General features: G+C 32.4%; 3 protein-coding genes across 3 annotated transcripts; 2 read left to right on the forward strand and 1 right to left on the reverse strand.

The window, feature by feature from the left end:
- The first annotated feature begins 10,191 nt into the window (after window positions 1–10,191).
- LOC107862288 (40S ribosomal protein S19-3) lies at window positions 10,192–12,616 on the forward strand. The gene is made up of 4 exons (XM_016707807.2): window positions 10,192–10,408; window positions 11,793–11,883; window positions 11,994–12,177; window positions 12,366–12,616. The coding sequence occupies exons 1-4, from the start codon at window positions 10,325–10,327 to the stop codon at window positions 12,436–12,438; spliced, it is 432 nt and encodes a 143-aa protein (XP_016563293.1). The 5' UTR covers window positions 10,192–10,324; the 3' UTR covers window positions 12,439–12,616.
- A 3,127-nt stretch (window positions 12,617–15,743) lies between these two features.
- LOC107862289 (diacylglycerol kinase 1) lies at window positions 15,744–25,624 on the forward strand. The gene is made up of 8 exons (XM_016707808.2): window positions 15,744–15,925; window positions 16,568–18,047; window positions 18,701–19,067; window positions 19,222–19,298; window positions 24,041–24,160; window positions 24,496–24,660; window positions 25,011–25,148; window positions 25,272–25,624. The coding sequence occupies exons 2-8, from the start codon at window positions 16,872–16,874 to the stop codon at window positions 25,419–25,421; spliced, it is 2,193 nt and encodes a 730-aa protein (XP_016563294.1). The 5' UTR covers window positions 15,744–15,925; window positions 16,568–16,871; the 3' UTR covers window positions 25,422–25,624.
- A 411-nt stretch (window positions 25,625–26,035) lies between these two features.
- On the reverse strand, window positions 26,036–27,235 carry LOC107865909 (photosynthetic NDH subunit of subcomplex B 3, chloroplastic). Its single transcript, XM_016712101.2, has 6 exons — window positions 26,952–27,235; window positions 26,765–26,875; window positions 26,624–26,680; window positions 26,491–26,553; window positions 26,329–26,391; window positions 26,036–26,246 (listed from the first exon to the last, which is right to left on the reverse strand). The coding sequence occupies exons 1-6, from the start codon at window positions 27,177–27,179 to the stop codon at window positions 26,139–26,141; spliced, it is 630 nt and encodes a 209-aa protein (XP_016567587.1). The 5' UTR covers window positions 27,180–27,235; the 3' UTR covers window positions 26,036–26,138.
- Window positions 27,236–27,935: the final 700 nt, after the last annotated feature.

Genomic DNA, 27,935 nt, shown 5'->3' on the forward strand with positions numbered 1-27,935 from the left:
GTTCAATAACTTGTGCATCATCCCTGAATTTACATATCTGAAATGTCATGTATTGTGTTTGTGGTAAGGTCAAACCATGCCATCGACATAGCACCTCATAATCACACCGTTTAGAATATAGTTGAGTCCACTGAAGTGTTTCCCCCCAAATAATAAAATCACCAGCTTTAGAGGAGTATGTTTCTCCAACAATGATGCGTCCAGCAATTTGTAAATCATGATAAATAGAAATAGGTTTATTTTCTAAGGAAAGAATTCGACCATACCATTTTCCCCGGATAAATCTGTATAGCACCCAAATACTTTTGCAGGATTTTTTAAAATTCTCTCATTTTTTATTTTTCTAATATCAAACCAACTTTTCATTGAAGTTTGGCGTAATGCGTTATTTGTAATGAGTTGTAAGATGTTATCTCAAAATAAAATACGTAAAATTTCATCTCACAAAAAATTACACCATTCATTGACATACAAATACGTAACTTTTTACATTGTAAGTTATGTTGCAATTTGGTATTATAAAAAATTAAAATTTTATCTCACAATAAAATACGTAAAATTTCATCTCAGAAAAGAAGTGCAGATATCAAAATAATTGATAGTGCACTTTTTTAATGCACTATCCATTTATTTTATGAATAGTGCACTAAAAAATGCAATAAACTATAGAAAAAGGGAAATAATGCACAAAAGAAGTGCAATATATCAAAAATAATTGATAGTGTACTTTTTTAGTGCCCTATCCACAAAATAAATGGATAGTACACTTATTTAGCGCACTATTCATAAAAAAAAAAGAATAGTGCACTTATGTAGTGCACTATCCATAAAAAAATGGATAGTGCACTAAGGGGTCGTTTGGTAGAGTGTATTGACAAAAATAATGCACTTATTAATTAATGTGTATTATGAATATCTTATTTGGTACAAATTTTAGTCAATGTATAACTTATGCAAGCATTAGTTATACACTCTATTGTGTATTAAGGTATGTATTACTAAGACCACCCATTTTCTATGTATTAGTAATGCAAAGTCTTTAATACATGCATTAACTTATTAAATAACCTTAATACCCCTCAATTTCCCTCTCAAAATATTTCACCATTCCTTTCTCGCCATTTTTATTTACAATGGTGAATCTTTTCAAAACATTTCACAATTTTTTTCCCACCATTTTAATCTACAATAATGAATAATTGATTTAAATAATTGTAACATATTTTTGCTTTGCTTCGAGGGTCTTTAAAAGATTAAAAAAAATTGAGACTATTTCTTAATTTTACGTCTTATATTTTATTTTTGTTTCGACTATGTTAATATGTTGGCATAATATTTCATGCGCAAAGACGAAGGTCTTGCAATTAATCCGAAATCTCTATATACTAGTTCAACAATACTAATTATATTTGAGATGACAAAAAAAATTGTTGCAAAAATTTGTCGCAAAATCAACTAAGGGTATTTTTGTAAACAAACATTTCTTTTATAGAAATTATGTAAGATTTATTATTTCTTATACATCAAACCAAGCAATGTATAAGAAATAATACGTGCATAACTAATACAAGCATAAGTAATACAAGTATTACTAATGCAAACATTACTAATACACTATATTTTGCATTGATCTTGTACACTCTACCAAACGACTCCTAAGTAAGTGCACTATCCATATAAAAAATGGATAGTGCACTTATTTAGTGCATTATCCTATTTTAACGGTGTAAAAACGAAAAAAGGGATATTGTGCACTTATTTTGTGCAAACAACCCATTTTTGTAACTTTTTAAATCAGTGGCATAAATTGATTCCTTTTTAAATATGATATATATATATATATATATTATGTAGATTTTTTTAAAAAAAGTAGTAACTTTTGATTTGGCAATGACATGACATTGATATGACAATGGCGTAACGCGAGTGTAGTGCACTATGCGCTGTGAGAATGGTAATGTATTTTTAGGGGGTATTTAATTCACGTGAAAATAGTTTAGGGGGTAAATAAATAAAAATTTAATTCAAGTGCTAAAATAAATTGAGCAGGCAAATTCAGAGAGGAAATAATGTTTTTTCTCTTATTTATATGCTTTGATGTTTAGATTTCCTAGTCTTTGTTAATTAAGAAGTCTCTCTTTCTCTTTTTCTTTTTGGTTTAATCTCGTCATTTTGATTTAGCCCCAAAAAAAAGACTTGATAGGGGTGTGTTTGGTATGATGGAAAATATTTTTCATGAAAAGTGTTTTCCTATAAAATGTTTTCATAAAAAATAAATTGGTTTTTACTTATTTTCTTATGTTTGGTTGCTGAGTGAAAAATATTTTTCAAAAAAAATTATGGTGTTTGGTTGGAGAATAGAAAATATATTTTTTTTCTAACTAAATTTTAACTTTACATAAGCGTATGACCCTCTAATTAAAAATATAATATATTTTTTAAAACATAATATTTAACTACATATTTTTAATCATTCGGTCAGTTTGTATGAGATGTGACATCAACAATTATACATTCATCTGATCAAATTTAGAAAACAATATAATTTTTTATCACGTATTAATAAAAAAATTATAATTACGTATTTTTTATTTTATAATTTTTTTATTGATTAAAAAGTAACTTCTTAATACGATTTATGAAAGAAAAAAGTCAAAAAGAGTGAGTTAGGTGGTACTTGATTTGACAAAATAAAACAATAATTTAAAAAAAAAAAATTGGTAAGAAACGTAATAAAAAATTATAATTTATAAATTGTAATAAAAAGTTTTAATTTATAAAAGTTTAAAAAGTTATAAAGTTTTAATTTATAATTTTTTTTAAAAACTCAATGTACTATCACATCACTTCTTTATGTCAAATTATGTAGACGTAATAAATAATTACGTTTTACAAACAAAAAATTGTAAAATATAATAAATTATTACGTTTTATAAAAAAGTTTTGTAAAACATAATAAATTATTACTATGTTTTACTAAAACTTTTTTACTGTACACATCCGCTATCAAATCGTTAAAAAGGGTATAAAACGTAATAAATTATTACGTTTAACCTATTTTGGTAACTTATTAAATATGTGATCTATTTCGGGCACTTTACTAATATTTTGGTTTATTTTGGTTCCAATTTTCCATAAGTCACAACTCAATATTTTTGTAAAAAATGACTCTCTTAGCCCATAAGGAAAGTCATTTTCTTTCGAATAGAGGAAAATGAGTTTCTTTTGAAAAACATTTTTCCAACGTTATATTATACTCCTAACAAAACAAGTGAAAATAGAAAAATGTTTTCCACTGTTTACCCTTTCAGTTTATCTTTTTATAAATTTAACTTTTTCTGTACCCGTTTGTTTTTTTTTCTCTGACAAACACCCAATGTTTAAATAATTGACTAACGTGCATATAAATTGAAGTCTTATGAGTATTTTTTATTTTCAATGAATGGATTATTCTCTTTTCTTTATTGTGTTTAATTATAATTCGTAGTACTTAATAAGAATTATCGGAAAAATTAGTTGTTGGACTTGAAGATTTAGATATCGATGCTATGTTATTATTATCTTGCAGAAAATATTTATTTTAGAATTTTAAAATTATAATACGATTGAACAAAATAGATGAAGGATGGACGATCGTGCAACGTTTATGAGTTATGACTCCAATACGAATATGTTAAGTTTACAATTTTAAAGTCCATCCGTTTGAGCCGTGAAACTTTAACAAGCCTCACAAACCAATCACGCTAAAGGAGACGGTCCGAATTGACATGACCCTTGATAGGAAGTTGTGGAGGACGCGAATTAGGGTAGAGGTTAGGGGGTGACAGCGCGGCGGTAATTGTAGGGGAGCGTTCTTTATTTGTGTCGGAAGTTTCTTGTTCGTGGTGTTGAGTGATTATTTGTGGTTTCGGATAGATAGTTTGGGGTCGTTTGGTTAGGAATGTAGTTATGCTGGGATAAGTTATACCGAAATTATTTATGTTGTAATTGTTTTTTATTGAGTGTTTGGTTTGTTGTATTCAAAGTAATATGCATGGTATAATTTCTAAGAATAAATTAATTGATTATCAAAATACCTTCCATCTTATTTTTTTTTTTTTTATATATGTATATTTCTTTTCAAGCTTTAAATATTTATTCTTAAAAATAAAACTTTCATCTTATTTAGCTTAATTTTTTCGTGTGTGTGCATTTTCATGATTATATCGTGTGTATTTTAAAAATAAAACTTTCAGCTTATTTAGTTTTAATTTTTTTTTCATGTGCCTTCCCATGATTATGCCGTGTGTGTTTAAAAGAAAAAATCTTACTACATCTTATTTAGTTTGAATAAAAACTTACAACTTAAGTTTGTTAAAGGAAAAGAAGATTTCTTGTTTATGTCACTTCATTTAAACACACATCACTCATATAATATAAAATATTAAAATTCATTTTAATTGATATATACAATATTAGTTTTCAAGTAACTAAAAAACTATTTAATTTAAAATATGTAATTGAACAATGGAGTCGATTGTGAACACGTATCACTCATATAATATGGTGATCAACATCTCAATTCAAATGCTTAACAATGGTTTATAACTACGACAAGGCCTGTGCTAGTTAATTAAATTTGTCTTTGACTGGAAAATTAGTTACAAGATGCTAATATGAATTTGTGGGTTTGGGGGTAGTTTAGGTTGTCAGTAAATATGACTCAATTGAAGATAAGTTAATTATAACTCTAATAATTTTAATATTTATGAAAATATTGAGGATTAACTCATTACAAATTTCATCTTAAAACAAATAAAATTTAATATTCATCTACATTTTATGCATTTATGAAAAGTTTTTAGTTTATTATTCATCAAATATTTAACATAAAATGTGAAAAATATTAATATGCATAAAATATTCTTATATTTATTTAACATGTCTACCTTTGTTATATAGTTTGTTAGCCGTCCAAATGGCCAAATTATAATGTTTATCATTTGTATAAATATAAAATTACTACCTTACTACTTGGTTTACGTATATGGTTATGTCAGTATAATTTATAGATAGCCTAAAGTTGTTGAGTTAGATTGATTAATTAATTATGCACATACGTACGTACGTACGTAAAGTGGCCTGTGCATGAATATAGGTAGGGGTAATTTTGTCCTTTTATAAATTTATCCCAAGGATAAATTATGATGGGATTGTTATCCCACTAATCATGTGGATAACTTATTTCGGTACTATTTATTAGTCTCGAGATGAGTTATCCCGAATGTTGTCAGCCAAACACGCATTAAATTTTTTTATCCCAGAATTATTTGTTTTAGCACCTCACACCAAACGACCCTTTTTAGTATTATCTTGTAGTTGTAGTATTATTTTGTGGCTAGCAGTGTTAGTTTATTTTACACATTATACTAGTTTACATACATCTATGTTTTGTGTTTGTTATATTGTTATTGGTTCTAAGCCGAGGGTGTATCGGAAACAACCTCTCTACTTCACCTGAGATAGTGTATGATCTGCGTACACTCTACCTTTCCCAGACCTCACCATATGGGAATACACTGGGTATGTTGTTGTTTTTGTTGTTGTATTATTTATTTCAACCATATGACATTGAAAAGTTAAATAAATCGATTGTAGTTTAAAAATTTATTATAAGTAGGAAATACTTATAACACAAACTTGTGTGTATTCGAGAAAAGTTTACATAAAATGATCTTCTGAACTCCTATACTATGTCGTTTTTGTAAGTTGGACACTTCTACTTACATGTTTGTCATCTGGATACTTGAATCCATTAAAAAACAACATTTTGCACCCTTTGACCGTTGACCTCGCCTATGTGGCATTGAAATGATGACTAGGACAATGAGAGTGTAGTCACTCGCCTGGGGTGCGAGTGGAGGTCAATTTTTGGCCATTTTACATTAAAATAATTTTTAAAAATATAAAAATAATATTAAAATAAAATAAAAAATTTAAAAAGGGTCCTTTTTTTTCCTCCATCTTTTTAAATTTAAAAATATTTTTAAAATTTTAAAAATAATTTAATTTTTTTTAAAAAAAAATTAAAAAATTAAAAAGGGTCCTTTTTCTTCCTACATTTTTTAAAATTTAAAAATATTTTTAATAAATAAGAAAAATAAAAAACGGTCCTTTTTTTCCCTCCATCTTTTTAAATTTCAAAAATATTTTTAAAAATTTAAAGATATTTTAAAATTATTTTAAAAAATTAAAAATAATTTTAAAAAAAAATTTAAAAATATTTTTTCTCTCCCCACCCCCCCCCCCCCCCCCCCCCCCGTCCCTACCTCCCCCCCCGCCCTCCCACCCCACCCCAACACTCTTCCAGCCCCCCCTCCCCACGTTCACTTTTTATTTTTTATTTTAATTTTCGCTCTCAATTCAATTTTTTTTAATTACAATTAAAATTAAAATCTTTTTATTTTTTGGGGGATTAAAATTTAAATTTGAAATCTTTTTTTTTGGGAGGGGGTGGGGGGAGGGGTTAAAATTTAAATTTAAATTGAAAGTGAGTGATAGTGAACATTGAAAAAATAGCGAATTTCGCTTGAAAAAAATTAAACTTTTTGTGAATTTGTTAAAAATATTCAAATATAAAAATAAAAAATTTATTACGTTTGTATATATGAATTTATAGTTAAAAATTTAAATTAGTTGGAGAATAATTTTAATTATTTGGAATGAATTTGATGTTTAATTTGTGAGCAAAAATAAAAACATGATTATTCAAAATTTTCTACAATTTATAAATTTTTATTATTTAATTAAATTAATTTTAATATTTACTTTGTTATGCAACATTTTAAAAATAACTTGGAATTTAATGTAATACTTTTTTTTAAAAATGACGTGGCAGATGACGCGGCAGACTTGTCAAGCGTGACAGCTGACTGGGGGAGAGTGTGTTACACTCACCACAAAAGGGTTTAAAATGTTGTTTTTTAGTGGGTTCAGGGGTCCAGATGACAAATATGTAAATAGAAGTGTTCAACTTACAAAACCAACATAGTACAGGGGTCCAGAAGGTTATTTTGCCATTCTTATGCCATTATTGCTATGTTTAGTTTTATAAAATTTATTCATATAAATAATTCTTCTAGTATTAATCTATTTTCTCGTAAAAAATTCAAATAAAATTTTAAAATTAGTCGTCCACTTCGATGCATACGTTTTTTCATATAATCTTTTAAGGGAAAATACTCACAAAAATACCTGAAGTTTGACCGGATTACCAGTTGTGTATACTAAACTTTGCGGGGATCCTATTACCCCCAGACTTTCTTTTTCGTATTTTAATGGCATATATCTGCCACTTAGCACCCTGTGTGTGAGTCACGCGCATTGAGCGCGTGAACAGTGCTAAAAATATTTTAAACTTTTTTTTTGGCCAAACAATCCCTTAATTTTATAATTATTTAAAGTTTTATAATTTTTATTTATTTAAAGTTTTTCATTCTTCTTTCTTATTTATTCTTTCTTCTTTCTTTCCCTTTTTCAACAATAGTTGCTCCATTGTTAATTGAAATTGAATTCTTGAAGATTCTATTTCAGTTTCTATTCTTGAAGATTAATAGAAGATTCCATTCAATTGAAATTGAAATTTGACGTAATTGAAACTTGAAACTTGAAATTGAAATTGAACTTGAAATTAACATTGAAATTTCATTCCACTGAGTTGGCGTAATTGAAACTTGGATTTTGAAACTCAATGGAAGATTCCATTGAGTTGGCGGAATTGAAACTTGAAATTTGAAATTCAAGTATGAAGAAACTTTCTTCATAATTAAATTTGAAAACTTTTGGAATTTGAAATTTACTCAATGAAATTATTTGGAATTTGATTTGTAGGATGAATTTGAGTTCTGGAATCTTTAATATGGTTGTAATGGTGAAAAAATATTGAAAAGTGATAAAATGGAGAAGACAAAGCATGTGTACCACACTTCCCACCTAAAAAACTGAGTATACGTTTTGAGGGAGGGGGGGGGGGGGGGAATTAATTCCATTTTAAAAGAGTCTGGGGGAATTAATTTTGATTAAAAAAGTATAAAGGGTAATAGGACCCCTGCAAAGTTCAATATGCTCCATTAGAAATTTAATTAAAGATCAAATATTTTCGTGGGTATTTTTCCATCTTTTAATCATTAATTATGTCGACTTAAATAAGTTATGAATTTTTATTTCATTCTTATAAAAATTGAAGAAACAAATTCTTGTAAAGTGTCATTCCTATTACAATTCTCTTTTGCTTAGCTGAAAATATTGATAATTAGTAATTACTTGGTTTTTTAAACCCCCCCTCCCCCCCCCCCCCCACCCCCCAAAAAAAAAACTAAAAAGTAAGGGGAAAAAAAATCAAAATATACATCCTTAGATTGTATATTGCAAGTCATATCAATACTTGTTAGATTGCAATTAATAGCAATTTTTTAAATAAAGAAAAAAATATTTTTTTAATAAAAAAGATTTCTAAAATAAAACAGTTTGTTATTAATAAGTGGATATCCATCACACCTTAATATCTCTCTCCTCTTATTTTTTTTTTCTTTATTCTTTTCCTAATTTGTTATACAATTTCACAATTCTCTCACAAAATACAACTCTCTCTTCCTCTTTTCATTCTATTTTATTTTATATTTTTTTCAGATATATTTCTTCAAAATCCTTCATAGATGATTTCATCTTTTTACCACAATATTCTTTCTTACTTTTCCTATTATTGAAAAATTAGATGTATCACCATTTTTTTTTTTTTATAGATCTTGATTATTTTTTCTTTAGTAGGGAAGATGATAGTGTTCATTCAACTTTAATTTAATACGAAAGTAAATGAGATAAAATTCTGTATGAAATGAATATATAAACTAGTATCAATTAAATTAAATATCATAATTCATAGATATTAGTTTATATATCTATCACATACACATTTCATACGATTGTGATATATAAGAAATTACTTTATAAACCAATTTCATTCAATTTATAATCTAAAGTATATCTTCTTAACCGAATATCACAATCCATAAAGTTTGTAGATGATTTGATATTAAAAAAAAAGGTAAAACAATTTGTATATCTATACCATACATCTAAAAAATAAAATTAAGCATTTGTATATAAGCTGCTATTAAAGATAGAAAAGTTATTTAAAAAAAAGATATAACAATTCATTATTATCTAGATTTTATATATTAGTCGTTCGAAAATTTCATTAAAATACCTACCTTCTTCTTTCTACCAAAATCATAAATCAAATTCTGAGTGGAACCCAATATTATTATTATTATTTTTTTATCTTAATCATCAATTTTTTTTATTTAAAAAAATAAAAAAACATTTTACATTTTATTTCAATACCATTTTCATCCATTAAAAACATTAATAAGTATGCATCATTTTTGTATATCATTTTACATTTCAATTTTATAGATCAAAATTCAAAAATAAAGAAATTGTTTTATACATGATGTTGGTACATAACATGATTTAAATTTGATTTAAAAATTAAATAAAATTTAATACATATAAAGAGTTTGGGTACAAACCTAGTTATTAAATGAATTTACAGTATTTTTTATAATATTTTTATATGAATTACATACACTGAGACCCTAATAAAAAATACCATTTAGTAAATGAGATGAATATATAAACATTTCAATATAATTTGTTATATTATTTTTTCATTAACAGATTTTTTTTTGTATCAGTTTCATAATTAAGGTAGACGTATTACTATGAGAAAAAAATCTTAATCCAATAAAATAGAAATAGAAGAAAAATAATGAATAGATAAGAATATAAATTAATGCTACTTTTCAGAATGGAAAGAAATGTATAGTAATAAATTATTAGAGACAATAGAAAACGTGCAGATTAAATAAGTTATTTAGTTTATTTTTACTCACTAAAAACATGATAATTTATGTGAGTGTGAAAGATAACACACAAATTTAGGAGATATTTTAATTGATATATATCCAAGAAATAAATTTTAATTTTTAATTTTTTTAAAACTGCTACAACTTGTAATTAAAAATACAATTCAATAATTATCGAAAAGTATTGCTACAACTTGCAATAAACTATCTAATAAACGTATAATAGATAATTTTCACAAAAGTAATTACTTGTTTTTTCGGCCTACAAACATTGCAATGTTGGGCCTGTGTAAATGGGCCTTTACCACATTTGTTCCTATAAATATATAAACCCTAGCACCTTCTTCCATCTTACAATACGAAACCCTTAAGCAAAGAGACGCACAAGGCGCCGCAAGTAGAAGAAAGGGTAGGGAAAAATGGAGCCGGCGAGGAATGTTAAGGATGTTTCACCACACGAGTTCGTCAAGGCTTATGCCGCTCATCTCAAGCGCTCCGGCAAGGTGTGTTTAATGGAGTTTAGTGTTTTTTCTATATGCTTTTAATTTGTGTGTTAGGTTAATAGAGATTGTAATTTGATTCATTTTGTGTTTTCTATATGTGATATGTGATTTGTTTATACTTTTGGCTAGTACAGTTGTATAGTGAATGGATAACTGTAGATGATTTGGAGAGTAATGAAGTCATGTGAGGCTGTGCTAATTCATGTTTTAGGACTGCTAGGTTTGTTGTAAATATACTAGGATGTGTCTGATTTGTACTTGAATCTGCTGCTGTGTTTGTTACTACACGTATACTTTCTGTGTTTATCTTGTTTGGTTAATTTAGAATATGTAGTTTGAGGATGATAGAATGAGATTGCTTGTATCTGCTTTTGAAATTTGTGTTAGGGTAATGGAGCTTGTTTTGGATGACTCATTTTGTGTTTACTATGTTTTCTATGTGATTTGCTTATAGTTTTGGTTTGTAGAGCTGTCTAAAATAATGTTAAGCTGTGGGTTAATTCTTGTTTTAGGACTGCTAGTGTGGTTGTAAGTGGAGTAGGTGTATACGATTTTTAATTGAATCTGCTGCTATGTTTTGTTAATGCGTATGCTCGTAATGTGTTTATCTTGTTTGGTTACACTTGGAGTCTGTATGTAGTGTGAGGGTTATAGAGTAAGATCTCCTTTCATGCAACGCATGGGCGTAAAGCTTAGATACAGGTTTAGCTGAACATGCTAATTTGATTGATTTGTATGTGTGCTAGGAAGTTTATTGATTCTGTACACTTTAAATTTAGGAATCAGCCGTTGACACTTGAATTTGTAATGTTGGCTTATTAAGGAGATGTGAGAAGTTGGCTAAACTTGGATATGGATATAAGGAGGGGTAGAGGTAGGCTGAAAAAAATCTTGGGGAGAGATGTTTGAACCGGACACCATACTACCACTGCTTATGACATGACTGTTGATAATAAGATATATGTGTTGGGGTTTAGTGTAGAATGTTAGTAGTTAGTGGAGCATGTTTCCCTTTTTGGTTCTGTTAGTGTTACTCTCTTACTAGCTTATTCTTTGATTTTAGTATCACGCTCCATAGACCAAACTTGTGGGATTGTGCTGGTTTTGTTGATGTAATTTGTAATCTTGAGACCAGAAAGTTGAAATCCTGCTCATTCGTTGTGCAAAATTTTTTTTATAGTACTTTATTAAATGTTTATATATTATAATCAGTAGTCAGTGTCTGCCACTGCCCTTTATTATTAGGATGATTGTATTTTCCCCCCTTCTAGTGTTTTAGTGTTTGTTGTTTAGACTAGCTTGCTGCAGAATGTCAGTTTTAATGTGAGGTGAAATTCAATGTGGTCTTATTTGTTTGAGTGCGTATTAAATTTCACATCTGTAGATGGAGCTTCCCGAGTGGACTGACATTGTCAAGACTGGAAAACTGAAAGAGCTTGCCCCATACGACCCTGATTGGTACTACATTAGGGCGGGTATGTCTTTTCTTATAGTCTCACACACTGATCTCTGAAGAAGGGTTCATGTGAATCAAAATTTTGGCTTCCTGACTTTTCTTCCGGTCTGTTTCGAATTTTATCGACAGCTTCTATGGCAAGAAAGATCTATTTGAGAGGAGGTATTGGTGTTGGTGGATTCAGAAGAATCTATGGTGGTAACCAGAGGAATGGCAGTCGTCCACGTCATTTCTGCAAGAGCAGTGGTTCAGTTGCACGCCACATCCTTCAGCAGCTGCAGACCATGAACATCATCGACTTTGAACCCAAGGGGTATGTGTTTTTTTCACAATCAAATTGCGTTTTTGTGTTTTGGTCTTGCTATAGACATGGAAATCTTTTGGTTAGAAACAACTACTTGGATTGACGTTTCAGTATTGAAATGTCTTTTGAGCAAGAATTATGTAGTTATTTGTTAGTATTGTTCTGATTTATATCTTTTTACTTCCTTTTGTACACAGTGGAAGGAGAATCACATCCAACGGACAAAGAGATCTTGACCAAGTTGCTGGAAGAATTACTGCTGCCAATTAAGAGATGAAAAAGCAGCAGCCGTTTTTATGAATACATGAGTTGTTTTAAACTTATAATTTCGTGTTGGACCTATGTAGATGTAGGGTATTGTTGAACCTTTCTCTGCATGTTTTGCCCTTTTTCTTTAATGTGGGATTCTTTTTGGCATCAATATGCTAGTTTTGTCCTTCGTACTTCAGATATGTTGCTTCAGCTGCTGTCTATCAGAGTTTGCCTGCCTTTTTTATATTTCTGTGTTTTCGAGGAGGGAAAGTCGTCTTTACAAAATCATGGCTCATACTCATGGAAACAGTCACATTTTCTGTTTGATATTCAACTAGCATACCTATGCATCAGGTTTGCATATCCATCTAATATTTAGAGAATGGCTTTCTGCAATGTTAAATATCTTCAGCAGATGTTATATCCAATCTGAATTATGAAATATTTGTCCATTCTAGTGATACACCGAAGTCTTGTCACAATTTGATTCCTTACCCTATTTAGATGAGAAATTTTCGTTCACTCCAGAAGTTTTTGCATGTTCAGATAGATTTATTTTGTGGACAAGGTGGTTGCAGGGAGCTCCAACTCTGTGTTTATCATTGGCTTTGTGTTAATGCTGTATAAAGTTGGATCGTATCTGCCACTGTATAACATAATTTACATTGTGAATTGAGGTCGAAGGAATTTGTGTGTTACTGGCTTTCCTACATTGAATATTCCTAGTAAGTTGCTTAGACTGCCATGGTAATAGTTTCATAGGCTCTACCGTGTGCATCATGATGCCAAAGTTTTAGGAATATTATTGGTTGAGTTAATACATAAAAATGATCCTACGTGTAAAGGTAAGCCAATCATGGTGCCACGTCGTTAAAAGGGCCGACTTGGAAAGAGTTCATATTTGTGCAGTTTTGAATAGTTAAAGGTCATATTTGTGCACTGTCAAAGTTTTATTTTTGGTGTTAAAACTTTGTTTTTATTATTATTATTATTGTTATTATAATAATAATAATAATAATAATAATAATTTTTTTATTTATTTCTATAGTATCAACACCTAATTTTTTTTTAATTTTAAAAAATTATTATTATTATTATTATTATTATTTTATTTATTTTTATAGCAACAACACCTATTTTTTTTAATTAAAAAAAAACAGCCACTAACAGAGATTGAACTCGCACAGTAGACTGAAGGAAGCGTCCAAGAGAGCAAATAACATCACTGAGCTATTTAAGTGTCTTGTTTCATGTGGTTTAACATTAATATACGTACATAAATATACATTTTCTATTTTATATATATACAACGTAATTTTTTACCAAAGGGGTTCGGGTGAACCTCATGGCAACCACGTAGGTCCGCCTCTCGATAATTTAATAATGTTTCAATATCGTTAATTTAATAACATCTTTTAATTACGTTAATCTGATAAAGTTAATTTAATATACTACTACTATCCTTAATAACATTAATTTAATAGCGTCTTATTAAAATTATAATTTTTTCTATTATTAGTATAGTTTCTATCTTTAATTTAATATTTAAATAAATAATATTTAGATATATTATATAACTTAAATTTGTCCTCTGCTTTATAATATATATACATATTAGCTCGATTTTTTTGTATGAAGCTGACCACTTAATTAATAAATCTTCAATATTGCTCTTTTTCTGCAAAGACAAGAAATTAGATGTCATTTTCATCTTTGAGCCGAAAATAATGAAAAAATAATAGTGAAAAGTAATTTAAAGGTCATATTTGTGCAGTTTTGAATAGTTAAAAGTTATATTTATGCACTGTCAAAGTTTAAGGTTATATTTATGTATTATATCCTTAGATTTTAAGCTGGACGGATCCAGTTTTGCGTGTTAAATACATGTTTTGCCACGTAGGATTGGAGGTCATATTTGTGCAGTTTTGAATAGTTAAATATCATATTTGTGCGCGTTAAAGTCTAAGGTTAAAGTTATAATTTGGTGTCAAGTTCAGGGTCATTTTTATGTATTAACTTTAATTGGTTTTAGTCTTGGAAGTACCAAGAACATGCTGTTTGGATTAACATTAAGGGGAATTTTAGTAGTGATGATTTTTAATTTGTAGGTGACTATTTAAAAACACAAGAGAAGAATAGATGACAATATTTTTCAGAATGAGAATAAATTGTATTGCAAATACAAGAAAGGCTTACTTGATCGAATAACCTAATTCCCTGGCTATGAGCGCCTGTTAACTCAGCTGCACCTGCACGACCGCATTTGTACGTTTAGTTTTGTATTTTTGGATAGTAACACGCTGAGGGTGGACAATTGATTTGATTTTTTTGCTTTAAAGACGACGCCTGCTTCATACTTTCTATGATAGGGGAAATACTTCCGCACAAGTACTAATTTGATTAACATAAATGAGCCTTTTCTAAGTCCTTGAGATTTTACATATCAACTTCAGACGATTCAATTGAATCATTCTTGACACGGAAGAATGTGGGAGCAAAGGTAGAGTGTGCTCTGCCATCATCCATCAAACCAAACTGTTATTCAAAATCCATGTATACACATCTGATTTTGGTGTTCTTGTTGACAAAACTTACCTTCCATCTTCAGATAAAAAATATTTGATTGAAGATTTACAGCGGCTCCTATTCAAGCAATATTTGCCCGATTTCAGCCACATACTGAATGTGTTATTGCTGTATGACGTATAACTCTGCTCGATTTGATTTGTCAAGCCTATAACTGTTAGAAGTGGGTGAACACATAAAATTTATCCAACCTCATGCTGTATGGCCTAACTCTATTTTTTTCTCATATGCCCCTTATTTTAAAACAAACAATCTCGGAAACAAAGGTAGTATCCGAGATAAACCTACTTTCTATTTCAATTGGTAAACAGAATTAATAAATTTGATTTGTAAGTCATCACTCATGCTGGACTTGTAACTTTTAATACCATGAACTTTCTTCAGCATAAGTTTATTTTAATGTCACATTTATCCTCACTACTATCAAAGCACTGGGTTAGTTGGAAGGTTTAATTTAAAAAGAAAATTACTCACGGTATAACTTCTGTCATACGCAGGTTCAGAGGAAAATCAAACCATAAAAATCTGAATTTAGGTAAAAAAAAAAAAAACTAAAATTGGGGATGGGCGTAGGTGATGGGTATAGTGTTCCCAAAGCGTGTTGCTTCAGTGTAAATAATCCATATAGAGCAGGGCCCAATTTGGAGATGGGCCCTCCAAAGTCGAGTCGACACACTCTGAGAATCCACGTGTAGCCCTAAAAACTAGAAAGAGGATTAGGAATATATCTAGAAACTTGTATTAATTCAAAATTAATTAACCCCCTTTGCCTTGCGTAACACTTTATTAATTAACGAATCAAAAAAATGCAAAAGTTAAAGCAAAGCAGATTCGGACTTCGATTTTCCAATTTTTTCCTTCCAACGCTTAGGGTTTTGCAGCTACACTTTCTGAATTTTTGTTAATTAGTACTAATACGGTAAGGTTGTTAACTACCAATTCGTTAATGGTTTTGCTGATTGCATTTACATGTTATGATCACTCTACTTTCGTCGTTTCTTAATTTGAGCTTTGTACAACTACTTCTTTTTTTTTTTTTTTTTGGAGGTTTTAATTCGCTATTATTTGTAAGGGATTTTGTCTGAATTTGTTTTATTGTTAATCTGCGTAATCAAACGATGAACTTGAGAAGCAAGTACAGCGATTTGCTTCAACATGATACTTGTGAAGTGCAATTTTTTGTGTTGAAGTTGGAATATCTTTCATCATTTGTCATATTCTATGCATTATAATAATTCTTTTTTAAAAATAACTGTGGGGTACGGGCCAGTTTGCACGCACTCCCACCACCAACATGTATCATGAAACTCTAGTGTTTTCTTCTCTGCTAGATTTGAACCCGCGGTCTCATGATTCTCAACCCACTTCACTAGGACGTGCCTTTCGGTGCTATGTGTTATAACTGTTTTACTTTATGGTTAGTATTTGGTAAATGTAGACCTGTTCAGTTTTCTCTCTTAGCCAAAATTAGGTTAATGACACATGATCTCAGTTAAGGTTTAGTGGAATGTTTCTGTTTCTGGACACTCTCTGATATAAATGTTATTCTTATCTTTTGCAGGTTATTTTGTTTCTTGTTGGGTTGATTTAAAGGTTTTGGGCCCTTCAGGGGTCAAGGATGTGTTGAATTGAAGTATCATCATCCAAGGGTTGTTGGGTGGCCTTTTACTGAATAGTGAGCTGTATTTGGCATAATTGGGGAATAACGGAACTCGACATAGGATACTAACGCCAGTATAGCTTTAGATTGTGGTCGTGTTAGGAGGTGCATGATGCTGTTTTCGTAGCCTAATGCTTGTCTAGGTTCATATTTTTACTAGCGTACGTGTAGTTGTGTATAAAGTATGGAAATATAGAATTTTATAATGGAAGATTATAGAGAATCAGAGTTTCCACTTCTAAGCTGGATCAGCAAAAATCCTTCTGAGATGGCAGAATCCCCTCTGTTTAATCTCTCTTGTTTCATTGCTGGTTTAGTAGGAATTTTAACTATATTTTACACAGCTTTCCAGTGGAGAAGGAACATAAACGGTAGTTGGATGAAAGCCATAGCCAGGTCAAAGAAAAACCCGAAAACAAGGAATAAGGTCCCTGCGGCTCCTCATACTTGGGCTTTGGAAACCTTTTCTCGAGGGAAAAGTTTAAATTGCTGTGTCTGTTTAATGTCCATTTCTCCTTCTCAGACTCTTGGCCCGATTGTTGCTTCAGAAAGATTTTTCAATCGTTGCAGCATATGTGGTGCAGCAGCTCATCTGAGTTGCTCACCGGGTGCTCAAAAGGATTGTAAATGTGTATCTATGTTTGGATACCCACATGTAGTACATCAGTGGGCAGTGCGCTGGACAGAGGTAGCTGATCAACCTGATGAATCTAATTTCTGCAGCTACTGTGAAGAGCCAACTTCATTCCTTGGTGGATCCCCTATATGGTGTTGCTTTTGGTGTCAATGCCTAGTTCATGTTGATTGTCATGCCAATATGTTCAACGAAACAGGTGATATTTGTGACCTGGGTCCTTTCAGAAGGCTCATTCTATCTCCACTTTATGTAAAAGAGTTTAACAAGGGTGGATTGCTGAGTTCTATCACACAAGGTGCCAATGAGATTGCTTCTTCAGTGCGTGCTAGCATAATAAGTAAAAGCAAGAAATACAAACACAGTAATGATAAACATGGGAGCGGGACCTCTGTGGAGACAAGCAATGGTGATGTTGTTGGGGACACAACTGCTGAATGCAGTGCTGATACTCATCAAGTGAATGGTAATTGTGGAATAGATGAAAACTGCAATAGTGTTGTAAATAGAGAGGGTGTGGATCAGCAGCAAGACAGCGGTGTGAAAAAGTTGATATCTATACCCAGCTTCAAGAGGAGTTCATCCATTAATCAGAAGGATGAATCTCAATTAATAGCGCAGAAATATGAATTGACTGATTTGCCTTCAGATGCCAGGCCTCTGCTAGTCTTTTTAAACAAGAAAAGTGGAGCTCAACGAGGAGATTCACTTAGGCAGCGGTTGAACCTTTTATTAAACCCTCTTCAGGTGAAGTGAAACTCCTTATCTAGTCACTGTTCTTAACATCTTTGAGCATCCACCTTGTGTTATCTATTTCCTATGTGTAGAGATGTGTCAATCAGCACAACAATAATGTTACCACCATGAGTTGTTAGTTGATTCTTCTTCCTTTTAATGGCTTTAAGAGTTTGTAACTGCTGGAAAAGATCATATAAGTCTTATTTTATGTGTCATCTGCTTTTCTTTTCCCATGCTTTTTGAAGTGTTTGACACATTTCCAGGAATAGTTGTAAATTGTGTGCCACCTAATAATGTTTCATTATTAAAGATTTGACTTGTCTAAACATATAACTAAGAAATCCACTTATCTGCATAAGATGTCTTTTCATACTGCTAATATATTTGTAAGTCAAAGCTAACCCTTTAATCTTGGTCTTGTGAATGGGGGCAGATCTCTATCAGGAGAAGGAACAAATATGGTTTATATAATAACATTATTCTTTCCGGCTTGCTAATTTCCTTTTTATGCTACGTGATTATGCCTTATGAACGTCATTAAAGATGGAACTTGTCTTTTCAGTTTAAATATTTTATATGTGGTTTAGCTTTTTCAGTAGATTCATGGTATTATCCAGTGAGCCAGTGCTTTGATCTGTGATTTCCATGGATATGCTACTTAGGTTTTTGAGTTGAGCTCAACAGAAGGACCGGAAGTTGGTCTGCATATTTTCAAAAGGGTGCCGCACTTCCGGGTTCTTGTCTGCGGAGGTGATGGAACTGTTGGCTGGGTTTTGGATGCCATAGATAAACAAAACTATGTTTCTCCTCCACCGGTGGCAATACTCCCCGCCGGAACAGGAAACGATTTGGCTCGAGTTCTTTCCTGGGGAGGTGGTTTAGGTTCAGTTGAGAGACAAGGTGGTCTTTGCACACTTTTGCATGATATAGAGCAAGCAGCAGTAACTATCCTTGATCGATGGAAAGTTTCTATCTTAGACCAACAGGGCAAGTTGCTTCAGCCTCCAAAGTTCTTGAACAACTACCTTGGTATGGTGACTGATCTTCTCTAGACGGAAGATAATATATATGATATATTAAATTTGCTTCACTGGGAACAATATGATCAGTGTCTCACTTCAATTTTATTCTCTACTATTATTTCCTTGCAAAATTTGATGAGTGTCCATTGTTGATGTTCCAGGGGTTGGTTGTGATGCAAAAGTTGCATTGGAAATCCATAATATGAGGGAGGAAAACCCCGAAAAGTTCTACAATCAGGTATGTAGATAATGTTCTTATATGATCATGTAACAACAAGTGTGGGTGGGGATAGCATGTGCATAGGCCTTACCCTACTTTTGTGGGATAGAGTGGTTGTTTCTGGTTGAACCTCGGCTCAAAAAAGTGCGATCAAAGAAGCATAGAAAGGAAAATAACAACAATAAAATAGCAAGATAAACGAAGTGACAAGTTGTACTAAAAATGAAGAATAAGATACTATGCGAATACTAGGTAAGATGATATTAGTGCGCTGCTCTTCCCTATAATACACGACTACTTACTATCCTTTTATTCTAATCCTCGACTTCCAAACCTTGCTTATCTAGGGTCATATCCTCTGTAAGCTAAAGATACGCAAGTACTATCTGCACCTTCCCCCATTTCTTCTTTGGCAAACCTAACTCCCACACCTTCTTAGTGGTGCTTTCACGCACCTCTTACTCTTAATCATACGTTTGGACCATCTCAACATAGCTTCTTCATCTTGTCCGCCACGGCGAGAACTTGATGGCCTAACACTCTACCTAATACAACAGTGCAGGTCACCACTCGGTAGAACTTACCCTTAAGTCTTGGCAACACATTCTTATCACATAGTACTTCGTATGCGAGCCCCCATTTCACCCACTCCACACCAGTGAGTGATATCATCATCAATCTACCCATTTTCGTGGATTATAGGTCCAAGATTCTTGAAACTTCCTCTCTCGGGCATCATTTGTGTATCGATCTTCACTTCATATAATACGTCACTGAACTTGCACTCCAGGTACTCAGTTTTAGTTCGGCTTAACCGAAACCTTTCGATTCTAGGATAGTCTCCAAACTTCCAACCTATCAGTAACTCCACCACACATTTTGTCAGTCAATTCTTTTCAGGCAATATTAAGTCTCATACGAATAATATACAACCCCACACATCACTGAATATGTTGCGCCAATTTGTCTATCACTAAGACAAATAAGAATGGGCTAAGGGCTGATTCCTGGTGCAATCTCCCCGTCATGACCGGGAAGTATTCTAAATCACCTCCCGCCATTCTTTCCCGGGTCTTGGATCCATCGTCATGACCTTAATTGCCCTAATGTAAGCCACATGTATACCTCTAGACTCTGGACACCTCCATAGAACGTCCCTGGGAATTTTTCTGTATATGCCTTTTCTAGGTCAATAGACACCATGTGTAGGTCCCTCTTCCTATCGAGATCATGAGAAGCGTGATAATTGTGTTAGTGGATTTGGTTTTATATGGAAATAGGTCTGCAGCTTTCAACTGTTGCTTTGTAAGTTGATGTGTACCATCATCATAAAATTGGTAAAATAAACAAATTAGCTGCCATGTTAACGTTGTGTTATGTTCCACAAGAGCATCTGAACACATAATTGGGTTGTCAAATTTGGTTTGAGAAAATATAGATCTGTTGCTTCAAACTTTGCTATGACAGTCGATATACTTATGATAAACCTTCACGTATTGCTGTATAACATCATGATAAAATTAGTGTTGGGTTGTGGCAAGAAAAACAAATTAGCTTCCATGTGAACTTTACTGTAGGCTGGCTTTATGCTATAATTATAGACTATTCTTAGTTCCTGTTGAGGGAGTTTCGCGGTCTAGTTTCTTGGTAATTTTTCACCATTTTTTTTCCCGATTTTAGTCCTATGCCACTGTTGCATGTGGACAATGTCTTAATCAAAGTGTCACTGAACTTTTTGCATGTGGAATTACTTGTTACTGTGGATAGATTTATATTCTTGCTACGGTCATCTTTTCCAATCAAATATTCACAGTTAGTCAGGTTACTGAAGTCCTGTATGCCAGTTTCTTCAAACAATGCAATTACATCTACATTTTTTGTTCAACAAGGAATTTCTCAAAGAGGAATCTGGATTTGTGGGACGTAATTGCCATACCTCCTCAGACCTGGATGTTTTTCTTGTCATATCAAGTGTTTTTGGTCAACGTCAAGCCAAGTAATAGCACCTCTTTTGCAGTTTCTTAGACTAGCGTACTTCAGATGCAGAATGGTGAACCTGTAGCTTGATGTTTCTATCTTATAGCCTGGCTTCCATCTGCACATTTGAGCCCTGTTCATGTATTATGGTGACAACTGTAAAACTGTCCTGCTCGTTTTGTGTATTGACGTTATATGTGTGTTTGTTGATGTCAGGATTATGAGTATATCTTCATTCTTGTGATACTCATCGATTATTAGAGATATTTATAATGGAATATCTTGGATTATTGAATACCACGATGTTTGATAGCTTCAACGTTCTGTCTTTGTACTCTTATTATCAATCCCTTTTAAGGGGTTGGTGATTTCTGTATGCTCTTTATGTTCACACATTGAAATGAGTAGACCTGTGATAGCTCCATGGGCAATGATGATACTATTGAAGCCCTAAGAAGACCTTTGTCAAAGCCTTAAGCTCATATTATTGGGCTTCAATGTGAAATCAAGAAGATGCTTATGATGGAAGCAGAGCCCATGAACGAGTCCAAGAATTACGGAGAAGAATGGGCAAAGTGCTACACATATTTCATGATTAAAGTCCAAGCCTAAAAGGAAGAAGATTGGGCCCATATGGGTTGTGAGTAAATTTGGAAACTTTTCCTTATTTTGTTAGGGGAGACAATATTATTATTAATTGAGAGTTTCTCTTATTTACACCTTTGTGTGTGGCTACTTGGTATATATCTTACAACCTTATAAGAACGATTCTTTAGGAGATAAGATTAATTCTTAATTTGATATCTTTGGTTTCTATTAAAGTTAATTAAAGAAGGTGATTAGTCTTATACTAATTGTTGTCTTTAGTTTCTTTGAAATAGGGGTCTAGATCACTTTTGATCTAAGTTCTTGAATTGACTCTATTAGTATCATAATTAGTCTTAATCCTCTAATTTTGAATACTAAGATCAATTAGAGTTCTTAGCACTTAACCTCGAAATTGGGGATTTTATTCTCCAATTTTGCCTACTTTAATTTCTTGCCTTTAATCTTAGTATTTTCGCTTCCGCATTATTTTCTTGTTTATTAACATAACCCGATTCTTATCAACCTGGTCTGTGGAAAGGTCCATCCATTGTTACCGATCGGCTGATGACCAGTTAAAGTTTTCTTGCTTCTTCTGGCCACACTCCTTTTGTTTTATTGGTCATTTCTGTTGTTATTGTCCCCAGGGCTTTTATCTAGTGGTAAGAGCGCGTGTTGGGTAGGTCTTAGGTGCACGTCACGGGTTCGAACCTTGCTTCAGACAGAAGTCAGGTATACAAGGATAGAGAGGACGGCCCATTATTTACTGTTTCAAACCGTGCACGGTGCACTATTGGTCGTTGGGGACTTCTTAGTCATCAAAAAAAGAAAGTTCATTACCTTAGATGTATTCTGTTTTAGGGGTGTACTTGTAACCTGTTCCAACTTACTTGAACAAAAAAGTGTTTTCAGTCATAGTAACTGTATGTGTTCTGATTTTCTCCAAAAAAAAGTATAAAATGAGGAGAAAAAAAACTCGAAGAGAACAAAATAAGAGGATAATAACTCAAAAGAGGAGAAGAAATAAGAATACTTCATTAAAGTTTATTAGGTTCGAAGAAATGAACTTGAACTATATTTACTTGGTACTCAGAACTTGAACTATATTTACTTGAGTATTCGACATGTCAATGTTACTTGAGGCGCCAATAGACCCAGTTAACATTTTCCTTCCAGAGTAAGGTTTCAAGTATCTAATACTCTGCAGCATAGTATTTATGTAACACGAAAAGGTGGTTTATTTGCTTAGACTTTAGATGGGTGTCTCAGGAAAGAGAAGAAAGAGAAGTTACTGATGCTCTGATCCTCTGGTTCATCTTGGATGTTTTGTTCTTTGTGTTACGGTGCAGAAGATGAGAGTTTGGATAACACAAGTACTACAACAACAATTATGCCTCGGTCCCAAAGAAATTGGGTTTGGCTATATGAATGCTCATTTCTCATTATATCTTATGTCGTACATTCTCATAATAAATATAAAGTAAAAGTGAAAAATACGTAAAATATATATATAGAAGTAATACTAATAATATAATACTGATAATAATAGTTCCATACGACATACGAGTCTTAAGACATACCTTCAACCAGTAGCTATAATCTATATAATCTATATGGATCTTTTTCTTCCATTTTACCTTATCTTTAACCAAGTCTATTCATATCAAGTATTTGGAGGTCCTTGAGACCACTTCCTTCATGTAATTTTAGGTCTACCCCGTCCTTTTTAACACCTTCATTTATCATGGTTTCATAGCAACGGAATGCATCTATAGGTCGATGCAAAACATGTCCAAACCATCTCGACCTTCTCATGTTTTATCCTCAATGTGTGCTATCCGGGTTCTCGAATTCAATAGCAAGACAAGTTCACCTTCCTCTATGAAGAGAAACAAGTTCTTTATCAAGAGTTTAATAGCAAGCCAAGTCCACCCATGGTTTATTAGTCTGTATACTCAATACTGAGCTGGGTAGTCAAGGTCTGTACTGGCTGATGTGATTTTGCTACATTAAGATCCTGCTGTCTATGATAGTTTTCTGTTTTCCTTTTTATGTAGTGAACTCCATCATCTGTGTATTAGTTTTGTTTGTGGCATTTGTATGGAATATCTTGGGCATAACTGAGAATTATATTCCATATTATTGTCTTTTTGTTTAATATGCATTCATGACTAAAAGTCTTTGCAACAATGCTGCAGTTCATGAACAAAGTTCTTTATGCTAGAGAAGGTGCCAGGAGTATGATGGATTGGACATTTGCGGATTTTCCATGGCAAGTTAGGGTGGAGGTTGATGGTGTTGAGATTGAAGTTCCCGAGGTAGTGCAAAAGGCTCAACTATCCTTGTGGAAAAAATCATTTGAGCTGTGAATGCTTGCCTTTCTTAGTGATTTGATATGTGATATCTTACTTCAGTTTATATTTTTGCAAATTTCATGGTTCTTATAGAAGTTGCAGAAATATTATTCGACTCTCTACAAATACTAACAAATTTTCCATCATGAATAAAAGGTGCAAAAGTTTATATTGGAAATTTGGTGGATAATTCAGTGTTTCCTTTTTAGAAATGTTTAGAGAGTAATTTCGGTCTTGAAACCACTTAATTAACTAAAAGATCATTTATCTTTAATGATTAGTTATGACTTGATCTCTAGGATGCAGAAGGTGTTCTTGTAGCTAATATTGGAAGCTACATGGGTGGAGTAGACTTGTGGCAGAATGAAGATGAAAATTATGACAATTTTGATCCTCAATCCATGCACGATAAGATGCTGGAGGTTGTTAGCATTTCTGGTACATGGCATCTTGGGAAGCTCCAGGTAATAGGAAACACTTTCACAGTAAATGTGGCAAACATAATTTTCATGGTCCTGTGAGAGCTGTTTTTTCGTAAGTAAATTTTTAAGTGTGTTAAAGTAGCTTCTCCTTAGGCATTTGTTTATGTTGTGTGTTCATATCCTTGCTGTAAAAACATCTGATAACTGCTATCTGGTGATTCTCTGACAAAAGTTGCAGCAAATGTTTAACTGGTAAAGCACTTTTTGATGGTTATTATTTTTGAAGAATGAATTTATTCCTGGTTAAATGTATCGGCTTGATTTGTCTGTTTGATTGTTAGCTGCCTTTTCGTTTCACTCTTTTGTGATAAGGTTACTGCTCTTGCAAACAGGTGGGGCTCTCCAAAGCTCGGAGGCTTGCACAGGGTCAATTGATCAAAATTCAACTTTTTGCTGCATTTCCTGTTCAAATAGATGGTGAACCTTGGTATCAGCAACCCTGTGCATTGACAATAACACATCATGGACAGGTCAAACCCCATTTGCATATTGTTTCCTTCTCGCTCTTTTTTCCAAAGGTTGGCTAGGCTTTTTTGTTGATATTATTAAAACTGCCATAGTATCTAAAGCTTGTGCGCGGTACTGAAATTCAGGCTTTCATGCTGAAGAGAGCTGCAGAAGAACCTCTGGGTCATGCGGCAGCAATAATTGCCGATGTGCTGGAGAATGCCGAATCCAATCAAGTGATCGACGCTTCACAGAAGCGGGCACTTCTTCAAGAAATGGCCATCAGACTCTCTTAGACATCAACACGCTTGATTTGTTACTTTGTTGTTAATCAAAGTTTTGTATAGAAGTCGTCCCTCTTTGCCTTTTTTTTTTTTCCAGGTTGTGTCATTTCACATGTAAAATATGTGGAAATTAGAAATGCTTGTTTGTATACGAAAGTATAGCATGCGTTAAGTGAAAAGGTGAATGTTTTCACCATTTTATTTTTGTTTCCTCAGTTTTGTCGTCAATCCTTGTTTATTTTACGTTTCAACAAATACAAAATTCCATTTCTTATAGCACTTTAGTTGTTTTTACCTAAACTTGCGGCTCATAACATGCATCACTAATTGAAAACTCATCAAAGGAATGACATAACTTCTCGAAGTATATAATATTATAAATAATCAGCGTATAATATATATATATATATATATATATATATATATCGGAGAAAAAAAAATTCAATCGATTATATTGGGTAAAATTTTCTATTGGAAGATCAGATGGCCAGGGCCATGATCGGCATGGCTTGTTCTTGAAAGCTCAAGCAATTGGCACACAAATTGCATTGCAGATTACGCTTATTTTTTTGGTAAATGAATCTCAAGAAATTGCTTAGAACAAAAAGGTGATAATTAACAATATATTTACAGAGGATGAAGCGATCATATATAATTGGACTCAAAAAGCAAGACCAACTTTTATCATTCTGAGGTTATTGTGACAGATACTATATAATATATAAAATATCAAGTTGAAGATGAGGAAACTGATTCTTCTTCTTCTTCCTCAACAGGTGGTAATCCTCTATAATTCCATTCATGTGCTTTCCATTCCGGAAGTTGTTGAATAACCATCTGTACAAATTAATTACTCAATAACCATCTGTTCAAAATTAAGATGTTATATATATATACTCAATAATTTTTCCATACGTACCATGCCTCTAGAATCCGGTTTACCAACTATGGCCTGACAAGCAAGCCTCCAATTCTTTGGATGCTAAAAATTTTATATACATATATACACAAATTAATTAAAAATGGAGCAGCAATATGTATATATATAGAGTTCATGACTTGTTTTGGATATAATTAATACCCGTTTTAAATTTTCCTTCTCCTTGTCAGTACGAGGGTTCAATAGCTCCTTCCCTTCAACTACCTATATATAATTATTACTAGTGTCAGATACATGTAGTAAAATGAACTAAACCAAGCAAATATGAATATACCTCAACCATACATGTAGCACAAGTTCCTCCTCCCCCACAATTGAGCAAAGGTCTTGCCTTAAATGTATAATTATAAGAAGAATTAATCTTCATATATAAACATTAGATGAAGGTCAATTAGTACAAGACCAGAGTACTTACATAAGGTCCATACAACTCGACATTAGCATCGAGCATTATGTCTCTAAGTTTTTGGCCACCAGTTGCTTTCCTTAGCTGCACATCTGGTGTCCCATCTGGTAGCAAAACCGACTGAACAAAGATACCATGCACGACTAGCTTTATCCATGAGATTATAATTAGTAGTAATGGAGCATAGTGTACTCACGCTGACAAAGGCGAAGTTCACACAAGCCTCTTCCTCTTCTGTTGCTGCTGCTGCTGCTGCTGATACCGATCGCTCACTAGTTTCGACTGCTCTGAGAGTGAGAGGCCTCGAAGGACAAGGGCGGTTGTGGTTGAATGAGAGGCGTTGGAAGGAAGAGAAATGAAGGGTTGAAGGTGAAAAGGAGGAACAAACTTTCCCTGAATTATTACAAGTCCATAAACATGCCATTTTTTCCAAGTGGATAACACTCCCTCTCCTCTCCTCTCCCCTCCCATCCTATCTTATTCCTATTTATTTGGGCCTATCATACTTTTCCACTATATGGCCCAACAAAGCAATAATTTACGTTGTTAACGGTTCGGCTACTCTATCTTGATTGGAATAGGTAATTGATTAACAAAAGGAGTTGTTTGTACTTTCGTTTGAATATATATTTTATTTAACATGTGCAATGCGTTAGGATGAGTCGATACAATTGAAAGGTATTTTATGAAAAGTAGAAGTCGTAATATTCTATTGTACGAGTATATATTGTCGAAGTTGAACAATCTACTACCATCAATTAGCATACCTAATTATTCCTATTTATTTATGGCCCAACAAAGGAAGCGTCCTACTTCTAGCATTAGGATTTAATTAGGAGAGAGAGCACAAACCTCAATTGTGGATGGTCCATCCTAAAATATGCAAAATCATGTTTTGCATTAATCTTTATATGTTGTCAAAAGATCAAATAACATGCATGAAAAAAGGGTCAAGTCATTGATGCAGAGAGATATATAAACTTAAATGTTCTAACACCGGGTAAATTAATTAAGGGTGACAAAAAAATTTCAAAATTAAAAAAATAGTGACACGAGTCTTAAATATTGAGTAGAGGTAACAATTTTAAGATTAGTGTTAGTGACACTAATTTTAAAACCCTCAAGTTTTATTATTTACACAAAAATCTCTACCCCATATTTACACAAAGATTCCTACACC

This window comes from Capsicum annuum, chromosome 3 (assembly GCF_002878395.1).
Source record: "Capsicum annuum cultivar UCD-10X-F1 chromosome 3, UCD10Xv1.1, whole genome shotgun sequence".
NCBI classification, from domain to species: domain Eukaryota; kingdom Viridiplantae; phylum Streptophyta; class Magnoliopsida; order Solanales; family Solanaceae; genus Capsicum; species Capsicum annuum.